The sequence below is a fragment of the Phlebotomus papatasi genome, unplaced genomic scaffold, assembly GCF_024763615.1.
Source record: "Phlebotomus papatasi isolate M1 unplaced genomic scaffold, Ppap_2.1 HiC_scaffold_236, whole genome shotgun sequence".
NCBI lineage: Eukaryota > Metazoa > Arthropoda > Insecta > Diptera > Psychodidae > Phlebotomus > Phlebotomus papatasi.
In genome coordinates, this window is record NW_026604472.1 from 1 (window position 1) to 15,302 (window position 15,302).

Below are 15,302 nucleotides of genomic sequence, written 5' to 3' on the forward strand. Positions count from 1 at the left end.
CTTGAGATGTGCAAAATTTCACTTGGAAATGAGGAAAATTGGGCGAGAAATGCATACAAGTGTCAGAAAATCTTTAAAGTCGATTATCTCGGAAACTATGAGAGATAGGGACCTCAAACTTTACATCTGTTTAGAGCCTCCTTCAAGCTTGAGATGTGCAAAATTTCACTTGGAAATGAGGAAAATTGGAAGAGAAATGCATGCAAGTGTCAAAAAATTTTTAAAGTCGATTATCTCGGAAACTATGAGAGATAGGGACCTCAAACTTTATATCTGTTTAGAGCCTCCTTCAAGCTTGAGATGTGCAAAATTTCACTTGGAAATGAGGAAAATTGGGCGAGAAATGCATACAAGTGTCAGAAAATCTTTAAAGTCGATTATCTCGGAAACTATGAGAGATAGGGACCTCAAACTTTACATCTGTTTAGAGCCTCCTTCATGTTTGAGATGTGCAAAATTTCACTTGGAAATGAGGAAAATTGGGCGAGAAATTCATACAAGTGTCAGAAAATCTTTAAAGTCGATTATCTCGGAAACTATGAGAGATAGGGACCTCAAACTTTACATCTGTTTAGAGCCTCCTTCAAGCTTGAGATGTGCAAAATTTCACTTGGAAATGAGGAAAATTGGGCGAAAAATGCATACAAGTGTCAGAAAATCTTTAAAGTCGATTATCTCGGAAACTATGAGAGATAGGGACCTCAAACTTTACATCTGTTTAGAGCCTCCTTCAAGCTTGAGATGTGCAAAATTTCACTTGGAAATGAGGAAAATTGGGCGAGAAATGCATACAAGTGTCAGAAAATCTTTAAAGTCGATTATCTCGGAAACTATGAGAGATAGGGACCTCAAACTTTACATCTGTTTAGAGCCTCCTTCAAGCTTGAGATGTGCAAAATTTCACTTGGAAATGAGGAAAATTGGGCGAGAAATGCATACAAGTGTCAGAAAATCTTTAAAGTCGATTATCTCGGAAACTATGAGAGATAGGGACCTCAAACTTTACATCTGTTTAGAGCCTCCTTCAAGCTTGAGATGTGCAAAATTTCACTTGGAAATGAGGAAAATTGGAAGAGAAATGCATGCAAGTGTCAAAAAAATTTTAAAGTCGATTAGCTCGGAAACTTTACATCTGTTTAGAGCCTCCTTCAAGCTTGAGATGTGCAAAATTTCACTTGGAAATGAGGAAAATTGGAAGAGAAATGCATGCAAGTGTCAAAAAAATTTTAAAGTCGATTAGCTCGGAAACTATGAGAGATAGGGACCTCAAACTTTATATCTGTTTAGAGCCTCCTTCAAGCTTGAGATGTGCAAAATTTCACTTGGAAATGAGGAAAATTGGGCGAGAAATGCATACAAGTGTCAGAAAATCTTTAAAGTCGATTATCTCGGAAACTATGAGAGATAGGGACCTCAAACTTTACATCTGTTTAGAGCCTCCTTCAAGCTTGAGATGTGCAAAATTTCACTTGGAAATGAGGAAAATTGGGCGAGAAATGCATACAAGTGTCAGAAAATCTTTAAAGTCGATTATCTCGGAAACTATGAGAGATAGGGACCTCAAACTTTACATCTGTTTAGAGCCTCCTTCAAGCTTGAGATGTGCAAAATTTCACTTGGAAATGAGGAAAATTGGAAGAGAAATGCATACAAGTGTCAGAAAATCTTTAAAGTCGATTATCTCGGAAACTATGAGAGATAGGGACCTCAAACTTTACATCTGTTTAGAGCCTCCTTCATGTTTGAGATGTGCAAAATTTCACTTGGAAATGAGGAAAATTGGGCGAGAAATGCATACAAGTGTCAGAAAATCTTTAAAGTCGATTATCTCGGAAACTATGAGAGATAGGGACCTCAAACTTTACATCTGTTTAGAGCCTCCTTCAAGCTTGAGATGTGCAAAATTTCACTTGGAAATGAGGAAAATTGGAAGAGAAATGCATACAAGTGTCAGAAAATCTTTAAAGTCGATTATCTCGGAAACTATGAGAGATAGGGACCTCAAACTTTACATCTGTTTAGAGCCTCCTTCAAGCTTGAGATGTGCAAAATTTCACTTGGAAATGAGGAAAATTGGGCGAGAAATGCATACAAGTGTCAAAAAATTTTTAAAGTCGATTATCTCGGAAACTATGAGAGATAGGAACCTCAAACTTTACATCTGAACCTCAAACTTTACATCTGTTTAGAGCCTCCTTCAAGCTTGAGATGTGCAAAATTTCACTTGGAAATGAGGAAAATTGGGCGAGAAATGCATACAAGTGTCAGAAAATCTTTAAAGTCGATTATCTCGGAAACTATGAGAGATAGGGACCTCAAACTTTACATCTGTTTAGAGCCTCCTTCAAGCTTGAGATGTGCAAAATTTCACTTGGAAATGAGGAAAATTGGGCGAGAAATGCATACAAGTGTCAGAAAATCTTTAAAGTCGATTATCTCGGAAACTATGAGAGATAGGGACCTCAAACTTTACATCTGTTTAGAGCCTCCTTCAAGCTTGAGATGTGCAAAATTTCACTTGGAAATGAGGAAAATTGGGCGAGAAATGCATACAAGTGTCAGAAAATCTTTAAAGTCGATTATCTCGGAAACTATGAGAGATAGGGACCTCAAACTTTACATCTGTTTAGAGCCTCCTTCATGTTTGAGATGTGCAAAATTTCACTTGGAAATGAGGAAAATTGGGCGAGAAATGCATACAAGTGTCAGAAAATCTTTAAAGTCGATTATCTCGGAAACTATGAGAGATAGGGACCTCAAACTTTACATCTGTTTAGAGCCTCCTTCAAGCTTGAGATGTGCAAAATTTCACTTGGAAATGAGGAAAATTGGGCGAGAAATGCATACAAGTGTCAGAAAATCTTTAAAGTCGATTATCTCGGAAACTATGAGAGATAGGGACCTCAAACTTTACATCTGTTTAGAGCCTCCTTCAAGCTTGAGATGTGCAAAATTTCACTTGGAAATGAGGAAAATTGGAAGAGAAATGCATACAAGTGTCAGAAAATCTTTAAAGTCGATTATCTCGGAAACTATGAGAGATAGGGACCTCAAACTTTACATCTGTTTAGAGCCTCCTTCAAGCTTGAGATGTGCAAAATTTCACTTGGAAATGAGGAAAATTGGGCGAGAAATGCATACAAGTGTCAAAAAATTTTTAAAGTCGATTATCTCGGAAACTATGAGAGATAGGAACCTCAAACTTTACATCTGTTTAGAGCCTCCTTCAAGCTTGAGATGTGCAAAATTTCACTTGGAAATGAGGAAAATTGGGCGAGAAATGCATACAAGTGTCAGAAAATCTTTAAAGTCGATTATCTCGGAAACTATGAGAGATAGGGACCTCAAACTTTACATCTGTTTAGAGCCTCCTTCATGTTTGAGATGTGCAAAATTTCACTTGGAAATGAGGAAAATTGGGCGAGAAATTCATACAAGTGTCAAAAAATTTTTAAAGTCGATTATCTCGGAAACTATGAGAGATAGGGACCTCAAACTTTATATCTGTTTAGAGCCTCCTTCAAGCTTGAGATGTGCAAAATTTCACTTGGAAATGAGGAAAATTGGAAGAGAAATGCATGCAAGTGTCAAAAAATTTTTAAAGTCGATTATCTCGGAAACTATGAGAGATAGGGACCTCAAACTTTATATCTGTTTAGAGCCTCCTTCATGTTTGAGATGTGCAAAATTTCACTTGGAAATGAGGAAAATTGGGCGAGAAATGCATACAAGTGTCAGAAAATCTTTAAAGTCGATTATCTCGGAAACTATGAGAGATAGGGACCTCAAATTTTACATCTGTTTAGAGCCTCCTTCATGTTTGAGATGTGCAAAATTTCACTTGGAAATGAGGAAAATTGGGCGAGAAATGCATACAAGTGTCAGAAAATCTTTAAAGTCGATTATCTCGGAAACTATGAGAGATAGGGACCTCAAACTTTACATCTGTTTAGAGCCTCCTTCAAGCTTGAGATGTGCAAAATTTCACTTGGAAATGAGGAAAATTGGGCGAGAAATGCATACAAGTGTCAGAAAATCTTTAAAGTCGATTATCTCGGAAACTATGAGAGATAGGGACCTCAAACTTTACATCTGTTTAGAGCCTCCTTCATGTTTGAGATGTGCAAAATTTCACTTGGAAATGAGGAAAATTGGGCGAGAAATGCATACAAGTGTCAAAAAATTTTTAAAGTCGATTATCTCGGAAACTATGAGAGATAGGGACCTCAAACTTTATATCTGTTTAGAGCCTCCTTCATGTTTGAGATGTGCAAAATTTCACTTGGAAATGAGGAAAATTGGGCGAGAAATGCATACAAGTGTCAGAAAATCTTTAAAGTCGATTATCTCGGAAACTATGAGAGATAGGGACCTCAAACTTTACATCTGTTTAGAGCCTCCTTCAAGCTTGAGATGTGCAAAATTTCACTTGGAAATGAGGAAAATTGGGCGAGAAATGCATACAAGTGTCAGAAAATCTTTAAAGTCGATTATCTCGGAAACTATGAGAGATAGGGACCTCAAACTTTACATCTGTTTAGAGCCTCCTTCATGTTTGAGATGTGCAAAATTTCACTTGGAAATGAGGAAAATTGGGCGAGAAATGCATACAAGTGTCAAAAAAATTTTAAAGTCGATTATCTCGGAAACTATGAGAGATAGGGACCTCAAACTTTATATCTGTTTAGAGCCTCCTTCATGTTTGAGATGTGCAAAATTTCACTTGGAAATGAGGAAAATTGGGCGAGAAATGCATACAAGTGTCAGAAAATCTTTAAAGTCGATTATCTCGGAAACTATGAGAGATAGGGACCTCAAACTTTACATCTGTTTAGAGCCTCCTTCAAGCTTGAGATGTGCAAAATGTCACTTGGAAATGAGGAAAATTGGAAGAGAAATGCATACAAGTGTCAGAAAATCTTTAAAGTCGATTATCTCGGAAACTATGAGAGATAGGGACCTCAAACTTTACATCTGTTTAGAGCCTCCTTCAAGCTTGAGATGTGCAAAATTTCACTTGGAAATGAGGAAAATTGGAAGAGAAATGCATAAAATAAATGCATCTGGAAAAGAAGATCTGGGATTTGCTGGAGGAAGCTCCAGGAATCCTCTGACCAAAGAAGGTATCTGAAGAGTCTTGGGCATAATATGCAAGAAAATCCCAAAAGATCTGGGATTTCTTGGAGGAAGCTCCAGAAATCCTCTGACCACGGAAGGTATCTGAAGAGTCTTGGGCATAATATGCAAGAAAATCCCAAAAGATCTGGGATTTCTTGGAGGAAGCTCCAGAAATCCTCTGACCACGGAAGGTATCTGAAGAGTCTTGGGCATAATATGCAAGAAAATCCCAAAAGATCTGGGATTTCTTGGAGGAAGCTCCAGAAATCCTCTGACCACGGAAGGTATCTGAAGAGTCTTGGGCATAATATGCAAGAAAATCCCAAAAGATCTGGGATTTCTTGGAGGAAGCTCCAGAAATCCTCTGACCACGGAAGGTATCTGAAGAGTCTTGGGCATAATATGCAAGAAAATCCCAAAAGATCTGGGATTTCTTGGAGGAAGCTCCAGAAATCCTCTGACCACGGAAGGTATCTGAAGAGTCTTGGGCATAATATGCAAGAAAATCCCAAAAGATCTGGGATTTCTTGGAGGAAGCTCCAGAAATCCTCTGACCACGGAAGGTATCTGAAGAGTCTTGGGCATAATATGCAAGAAAATCCCAAAAGATCTGGGATTTCTTGGAGGAAGCTCCAGAAATCCTCTGACCACGGAAGGTATCTGAAGAGTCTTGGGCATAATATGCAAGAAAATCCCAAAAGATCTGGGATTTCTTGGAGGAAGCTCCAGAAATCCTCTGACCACGGAAGGTATCTGAAGAGTCTTGGGCATAATATGCAAGAAAATCCCAAAAGATCTGGGATTTCTTGGAGGAAGCTCCAGAAATCCTCTGACCACGGAAGGTATCTGAAGAGTCTTGGGCATAATATGCAAGAAAATCCCAAAAGATCTGGGATTTCTTGGAGGAAGCTCCAGAAATCCTCTGACCACGGAAGGTATCTGAAGAGTCTTGGGCATAATATGCAAGAAAATCCCAAAAGATCTGGGATTTCTTGGAGGAAGCTCCAGAAATCCTCTGACCACGGAAGGTATCTGAAGAGTCTTGGGCATAATATGCAAGAAAATCCCAAAAGATCTGGGATTTCTTGGAGGAAGCTCCAGAAATCCTCTGACCACGGAAGGTATCTGAAGAGTCTTGGGCATAATATGCAAGAAAATCCCAAAAGATCTGGGATTTCTTGGAGGAAGCTCCAGAAATCCTCTGACCACGGAAGGTATCTGAAGAGTCTTGGGCATAATATGCAAGAAAATCCCAAAAGATCTGGGATTTCTTGGAGGAAGCTCCAGAAATCCTCTGACCACGGAAGGTATCTGAAGAGTCTTGGGCATAATATGCAAGAAAATCCCAAAAGATCTGGGATTTCTTGGAGGAAGCTCCAGAAATCCTCTGACCACGGAAGGTATCTGAAGAGTCTTGGGCATAATATGCAAGAAAATCCCAAAAGATCTGGGATTTCTTGGAGGAAGCTCCAGAAATCCTCTGACCACGGAAGGTATCTGAAGAGTCTTGGGCATAATATGCAAGAAAATCCCAAAAGATCTGGGATTTCTTGGAGGAAGCTCCAGAAATCCTCTGACCACGGAAGGTATCTGAAGAGTCTTGGGCATAATATGCAAGAAAATCCCAAAAGATCTGGGATTTCTTGGAGGAAGCTCCAGAAATCCTCTGACCACGGAAGGTATCTGAAGAGTCTTGGGCATAATATGCAAGAAAATCCCAAAAGATCTGGGATTTCTTGGAGGAAGCTCCAGAAATCCTCTGACCACGGAAGGTATCTGAAGAGTCTTGGGCATAATATGCAAGAAAATCCCAAAAGATCTGGGATTTCTTGGAGGAAGCTCCAGAAATCCTCTGACCACGGAAGGTATCTGAAGAGTCTTGGGCATAATATGCAAGAAAATCCCAAAAGATCTGGGATTTCTTGGAGGAAGCTCCAGAAATCCTCTGACCACGGAAGGTATCTGAAGAGTCTTGGGCATAATATGCAAGAAAATCCCAAAAGATCTGGGATTTCTTGGAGGAAGCTCCAGAAATCCTCTGACCACGGAAGGTATCTGAAGAGTCTTGGGCATAATATGCAAGAAAATCCCAAAAGATCTGGGATTTCTTGGAGGAAGCTCCAGAAATCCTCTGACCACGGAAGGTATCTGAAGAGTCTTGGGCATAATATGCAAGAAAATCCCAAAAGATCTGGGATTTCTTGGAGGAAGCTCCAGAAATCCTCTGACCACGGAAGGTATCTGAAGAGTCTTGGGCATAATATGCAAGAAAATCCCAAAAGATCTGGGATTTCTTGGAGGAAGCTCCAGAAATCCTCTGACCACGGAAGGTATCTGAAGAGTCTTGGGCATAATATGCAAGAAAATCCCAAAAGATCTGGGATTTCTTGGAGGAAGCTCCAGAAATCCTCTGACCACAGAAGGTATCTGAAGAGTCTTGGGCATAATATGCAAGAAAATCCCAAAAGATCTGGGATTTCTTGGAGGAAGCTCCAGAAATCCTCTGACCACGGAAGGTATCTGAAGAGTCTTGGGCATAATATGCAAGAAAATCCCAAAAGATCTGGGATTTCTTGGAGGAAGCTCCAGAAATCCTCTGACCACGGAAGGTATCTGAAGAGTCTTGGGCATAATATGCAAGAAAATCCCAAAAGATCTGGGATTTCTTGGAGGAAGCTCCAGAAATCCTCTGACCACGGAAGGTATCTGAAGAGTCTTGGGCATAATATGCAAGAAAATCCCAAAAGATCTGGGATTTCTTGGAGGAAGCTCCAGAAATCCTCTGACCACGGAAGGTATCTGAAGAGTCTTGGGCATAATATGCAAGAAAATCCCAGGGGATCTGGGATTTCCTAGAGAGGAGATAGGGAATCCACTGACATGATATTTTGAAAGTTGTATTCCAACTTCTACGATGTAATACAATTTCTACGTTGTATTCCAAGTTCAAAATTGTAATACAATTTCTACGTTGTATTCCAAGTTCAAAATTGTAATACAATTTCTACGTTGTATTCCAACATCAAAATTGTAATACAATTTCTACGTTGTATTCCAACTTCACCGCCACTCCAATAGTGATAAGCGGTAGGAAACGATGATGATGATTAATGATGATGATGATATTCCAACTTCAAAGATGTAAAACAATTTCTACGTTGTATTCCAACTTCAAAATTGTATTACAATTTCTACGTTGTATTCCAACTTCAAAATTGTATTACAATTTCTACGTTGGATTCCAACTTCCCCGCCCCCCAATAGTGATAAGTGGTTGAAATGATGATGATGATTAATGATGATGATGATATTCCAACTTCAAAGATGTAATACAATTTCTACGATGTATTCCAACTTCTACGATGTAATACAATTTCTACGTTGTATTCCAAGTTCAAAATTGTATTACATAGCTATAAATGGGCCCTAACTTAAGAAAATGCAAAGACGCAATTTAATTTATTTCATTATCACGAACTGGTAATTTTATTAATTTTGTAATGGGTCTTGAAAATGATTTGCCCTTGACTTTTACCTGTGCCACTCTCACCCTATTATCCTTGCCAGGAAAAACTTTCTCCACTAGACCCAGTGGCCAATCCAAATTAGGTGCAATGTCTGATTTAACCAAAACAACGTCTCCTGGTTCGATATTGGGAGAGTCTCGGTTCCAGCAATGTCTCTGTTGCAACGTATGAAGATAGTCTCTCTTCCATCGGGTCATGAAATCGTGTTGCAGCTTGGTACATAATTCCCATCTATGCAAACGATCCGTCCTCTCTAGATCTTGTTGAACAACTGGTAGCTGTGTGAGAGCTCCCCCTGTAAGGAAGTCTCCAGGTGTCAAACTGGTTGGGTCTTGTGGGTCATCTGTGAGAGCAACTAGGGGTCTGCTGTTCAATACTGCTTCGATCTGGATGATCACAGTGTTCAGCTCCTCGTAAGTCAAAGACACATTTCCAACAATTCGTGAGAGATGATATTTGAAGGATTTAACGGCAGCCTCCCACAAGCCACCTTGATGTGGGGCACCCGGAGTGTTGAAGTGCCACTGAACGTGTAGCTTTGATGCGAAGTCTGACAGCTCTTGTTGAGCCTGACGATTCCTGAGCAACCTTCGTAACTCCTTCTCTCCCCCGACAAGGTTAGTGCCATTGTCGCTATAGATATGTGCTGGTAGACCCCGTCTTGCGACAAATCGTTTGAATGCAGCAATAAAGGCGTGCGTTGTTAACGAAGTAATGAGTTCGAGATGAACGGCCTTGACTGTCATGCAGACAAAGACTGCCACATATGACTTTTCTTGCACACCACCTCTGGGGGCCCTTTTGATCATAATATGGCCCGTAAAATCGATCCCCGTATAACGGAATGGGCGAGTAAAAGATACTCTCGAAGGTGGAAGGTCACCCATCAACTGCTGAGATTTTGGAGGCTTTAATCGTATGCATTTCACGCAAGAATGAATGATGCGCTTCACAGTGTTTCTCCCGTTCAAAGGCCAATATCTTCTTCTCAGCGACGCTAGCGTGAGCTGTGGCCCAGCATGTAGAAGCCGTTGATGTTCACGTAGCGCGAGTAAATCCGAAAGTTTTCCTTTTGGCAAAATTATGGGATGTCGAAGATCAAAATCCTCTGAAGACAGGCTTAATCGTCCACCAACTCGTAAGATTCCTTGAGGATCCATAAAGGGACGCAGTTTTCGCATAGGGCTAGGCAACGAATTCAGGCGGTTAGCCTTGACCAAATCACGAACATTTTTCAAGTGCCTTTTCTGATCCCACTTTAATATGCGAACTTCCGCTTCTTCTAACTCTGTGACCTGCAAATTCTCAGGAAAAATCATAACAGAATTTCGGGTTCGGCGTATTCTCATGCTCTTGAAAATGGCAACTGCTCGAAAAATCCATGCGAGAACTCTACTGATCCTCAAAAATGAACCATGATGTTCCAACAGACGATCGTAAACAATCATGTCTGGATCCACTGTAGTTGATAATCCCATACCCGCCAAAGTCTCCGAACAACACAGGTTGGGTTTTCCCGGACAAAATTCTTGAGGCCAATTTTCTTCCGTCTTCAGCAACCACTCAGGTCCACTCCACCACAACTTATTAGAGGCAAGTGCCTTGACTCTGCTACCACGTGAAAGGACATCTGCGGGATTATGCGACGTAGGTACATGTCGCCATTGGGATGCTGTTGACAAACTCAGAATTTTGGATACCCGATGTCGTACAAATACCTCTCTTGGACGATTTGGCGAATGTATTTGATGCAGGATAACCATTGCATCAGTCCAAAAGAAACATCTTTCTATTCCCAATGATTTTGAGACAGCGTTCATTACTTGCGTGGCTAATTCTGCTCCACTGAGTTCTGCCTTTGGTATCGTCAATGTAATTTTTGTAGGAGTCGCACCTTTCTTTGATGGGATTGGCATGAGCCTGGACTTCGAAACCAATAAACTTGACGACCGAGAGGTATGACTATCTTCGCAAACCAAATAAATTGAGACTCCATAAGCGGTTTTCGAAGCATCGCAAAATGCGTGGAGCTCACGATGACTTGGATTACTGATTGTGGATATCCATCTTGTGATTTGGATTTGTTCAATATCTGCTAAGTCCGCAACAAACATTTGCCACCTTTTTTCCAACACATTAGGGATTGGAGTATCCCAATCAGCCTCAGTCTCCCATACGTCTTGCAGAATGATTTTTGCTATTGTGACAATCGGTCCGATTAGTCCACACGGATCAAAGATTCTTGCAATCGTTGAAAGAATATAGCGTTTCGTAGGATTTTCTCCGCTTGGTTGGTTGGTCACTCGAAAATGGAAAGCGTCTGTCTTTGGATTCCATAGGATACCCAAAGTTTTGGCTTCTTCATCTAAGACGAGTTCAGTGGAATTTGGAGTAATATCATCTTCTGGCTGTAGAACTTCTAACCTGTTAGTTCTGAATTTGGATAGCTTCATCCCTGCACCACCTAGAACATTTTCTAATTGATTTTTAGCATCTATGGCTTCGCCTATGGTTGGGGCAGAGAACAGGCAGTCATCCACATAGAAATTTTGAATCAGGATTGAACAAGCCAAAGGAAACTCCGTTTTATTATCTGTGGCAATTTGATTTAGAACTCTAGTTGCTAAGTATGGAGATGCTGCTACACCAAAGCAAACGGTTCTGAACCGATAATCTACCATTTCTGAATTTTCAAACCAAACGAACCGATGATAGTCTCGGTGTGAGGGATTCATGAGAACCTGTAGGTACATCTTAACAATATCACAGGTTAAGACGACCTCATGTAATCGAAATCTCCACAAGATTGACACCAGAGTTGGTTGAACCACTGGACAGGCCATCATACAATCATTCAAACTCCTCCCAGACTTTGTGCGTGAGCTAGCATTAAACACTATCCGTATCTTGGTAGTTGAGGAATCATTCTTGATCACGCCATGGTGAGGAAAGTAGTAAGATGGCTTCTGTAATTCATCTAAAGGAACTTTCTCAATAATATTGAGGCTCAAATATTCTTTGAATATCCCATCATACTGGTTCAGCAATGCTGGGTTTTTTACTAATCTTCTGTTCAAGTAGTTCAGTTGACGCACAGCAGCCCCACGATTGTTATCTAGATCTTTCACATCATCCCTAAGTGGAAGTGATACTACATATCTTCCCTCTGGGTCCTGAAAGGTTGTGTCTTGGAAGTGTGCTTCAACTTCTTCATGTTCTGATTGAGCACCGAACTCCTTGGGGACATCCTCGATTTCCCAGAACCTTTTGAGTGTCCGATCTATGCTAGTCAATGTGGTAATGTTGCAAGAACCCACTACTGTATAATCTGTGGAATAGCACGGACCTACTACCAACCAGCCAAAAACACTGTGTTGGAGCATGGGAAGACCTTCTCCTAGAACGTGTTTATCAAGCCCCAGGAATTGCCACGCATGGCTACCACCGATCAGCAAATCTACTTTCTGTCGCTTGAACCAGAGGGGGTCAGCTAACTGAAATTGTGGGGGTATTTGGATCCTACTGACATCTATCTCCCAATTCGGCTGCTCCCCAATGACTTTCATCATCACAAGACAATCCAATATATGGGTCTGGATTTCAGATTTGTCCTTGATCTGCAATCGAACCTGAGTTTCCTGTTGCGAGACTTGTGAAATTGACCCTACTCCGTCAACAATAAAATTTGTTCGGGTAAGTGGCAATTGTAACTTTTCGCACATGAAAGTGGAGATGATATTAATCTGGGATCCGGGGTCCAAGATAATTCGACAATATTCTTGGGTATTATTGTTGCCCAAAAGTTTTACAACAGCAGTTGCGAACAATACATGGGATCGCACCCCTCGTGATTTTCCCGCACAATTCAAACTAGTGGATGTTGAGGGACAGGGATTAGTACCAGTATCAGATGGGGTAGGGTTATCCAGTATTGAGAGTGGCACTGCAGTGGGATTTGGGCTTGTAAATGCATCATGAATCAAATGATTGTGTCTTTGCTTACAAACTTTACATGACTGATATGAACAGTTTTTGATTTCATGACAATCGATAAGACAATTTTGGCAGAGCTTAAGATTTTTAACTGTTTCAAGTCTTTTCTTGGGTTGAAGACCCAAAAACTTCTTGCATTTATACAATCTATGTGGATTGACATTACAGTATTTGCAATTTTCGCGTTTCTGGTTTTCGGTTACATGAGAAGACACATGCTTTGACTTACTTGAGGACTGCTGCGGTGGACAGGACTCCATGTTCCGACACCTGGTGTTCAAGAAGTCATCAAAGTCCGCCCATGTAGGTGTAGACTGGGGCTTCTTTTCACTCCACAGTGTCCTGGTCTGATGGTCCACATGATTGAGAGTCCAGTGGATGAGCCAAGGGTCTCTTTCCGTGACTTGCAAAGCATTAATGGCCTCCAATGCTTGATTAGTAGATGATTGGAGTTTCCTTAGGGCTGAAGCATTCGGCTTAGAGATCACTTGTTGGCTTAAAAATGCGTCCATATGTGCAGCGACTATCAACATTTTGTCATCATACCTCTTCACCAGGCGATTCCATGCAATATCGTAGTTCTCATCAGAGAACGGGAGTTTACTGAAGAGAGCCAAAGCCTCCCCATTGGTGTTACTCACAAGATATTGCATTTTTTGTGACTTTGTGAGCCGTGGGTTTTTATCGACAGAGGAGAGAAAAAGATTTTTGAAAGATTGCCAATCACAATATGAGCCCCCAAAAGAAGGAATTTTAATAGGCTCAAGTTTTGCCGATGACTCAGTAAAAAGAAGGTCAGTTTCGCTAAGAGAAGTATTAAGTTCCCTACGAGTCTCCAGCATTTTACTGAACTCCTCTCGCTGAACATCAAGAATTTCCTTGAGTCTAGACTCATCACTCAAGCGTTGCTGGCGCTGTTCTTTCAATTGTTTGCTCATTAAATTAAGCAAAGTCTCCAGACCTGAGCTTCCGGGGCCCGCTCCTTCTAAGCAAATAGAATCATCAGCGAGTGACCGTGGAGATTGCGATGAGATGGTTGCCAATAGCTTCGTAAATGCCATCTCAGTGACCATGCAGTCATCCAGAAAGCTCATCAATTCCTTTTGCTCTCTCTCCTTATCCTCCGGAGTGGTCGTGTCCTTGATAATTTCCATTTGGATTAATTGAAACTTTTGCTCCACCCGTCCAACCATATCACGGTGTGATACAATTTGCATCTCTGCATTATCTCTTTCAAGGAGGGTTGGATCATTCTGGAACTTCTCAAACACCTTCTTGATGCTAGTAAGTTGTCCCTTGTAGGCACGTCTACTTAGTTCCTTTTCAGGCATCGTGAAATCAAATTGTTCCCTGAAGGCGACGTCGGACCAAATGATGAGGATTTACCTATAATTTGTAGAAGAACCACCGAAAATATCAATCACCAGCCCTTCTACTTCTGCAGATAGTCTCTCACCTATTAAATTACAAGACAAAAACCGCTGGTAACTTGTTATGATGCCCTTTGGCCACCTCAGTGACGTGCTCACCTATTAAAAACACAGAAACTATTACAATCCGATCGAGTAGGATCAAAGTTTCTTTCCTCTGCTGCTGCAACTATCTCCAAGGATTTCACTGGACAATTTCCGGAATTAAAAACACTTTTATTTTCACAGAAATTATAATTTTATTCTTCACCTCGTGGATCACTTGTCTACTCACATGGAATTTTTGCCAAAGACTGTTCAAACTGTATTTTTTATACGGAAGTACCGATTGCGGTATTCAATGAGAGAGTGAAGATGATCTACAGGTTTTTGATAAATGCAATATTACCCAAGGGAACTTCAAAAAAGCCTAAAGTTATACAATCATGTAAATTTAAATTTCAAATTCTTAACAACTACCTTGGCGTCTACCCAACAATAAACCTTGCTGATTTTCAGACTTTTTGCGACCTTTGCTAACAGTTTGGCCCCAAGTGTTGCTGCACAAAGTTCTAGCTTCGGGATTGTCTTAGTTTTGATTGGCGCAACTTTCGACTTCGCCGTCAACATCTGACTTGAAATTCGTCCTGAGACATCCTTGGTGACATGGTACACTGCGGCTCCGTAGGCTAGGTTGGAGGCATCCGAGAACATGTGGAGCTGCTCTTCACAAACATTTTCGTTTTTCGATGTCCATCGAGATATTCTCATAGACGGAATGTGTTGTAGTGAGGCAATAAATTTTTTCCACTCTCGCAAAATATCTCCCTCAACCTCGGTATCCCAGTCAATCTCATTCTTCCAAAGATTCTGCAAGATTAATTTCGCGTTGATTGTGATGGGGGCTAGTAGTCCTAGCGGATCATAAATCCTTGCCACCACTCTCAGGATATTTCTCTTGGTTGGAACTAAATTCTCGACCATTGTATCGACTTGAAATGAAAAGGTGTCGTTTGACGGATTCCACATCAATCCTAGCGCTTTCACGCAGCCATCAGAGATTGAGACTTCCTTTGCCTCTGTGTTGCCTTCTTGCAATGTTTGAAGTACTGTCGGAGAGTTGGATTGCCACTTGGATAGCTTCATTTGAGCTTTGCCGAGAAGACTAATGAGATCTTTCTGCACCTCGATCGCTTCCTTTGTGGTCTCCACTGACAATAGACAGTCATCCACGTAAAAATTGTTCCGAAGAACT

The 15,302-nt window shown here is 40.8% G+C and overlaps 1 protein-coding gene across 1 annotated transcript; it reads right to left on the reverse strand.

Annotated features, from left to right (window-relative positions):
- Positions 1 to 8,653: 8,653 nt before the first annotated feature.
- On the reverse strand, positions 8,654 to 13,969 carry LOC129808955 (uncharacterized; the record flags this gene model as incomplete). Its single annotated transcript, XM_055858862.1, has 2 exons — positions 12,868 to 13,969; positions 8,654 to 12,588 (listed from the first exon to the last, which is right to left on the reverse strand). Coding segments are annotated over exons 1-2 (5,037 nt in total), but the record flags the coding sequence as incomplete, so codon positions are not given.
- Between the last annotated feature and the right edge of the window lie 1,333 nt (positions 13,970 to 15,302).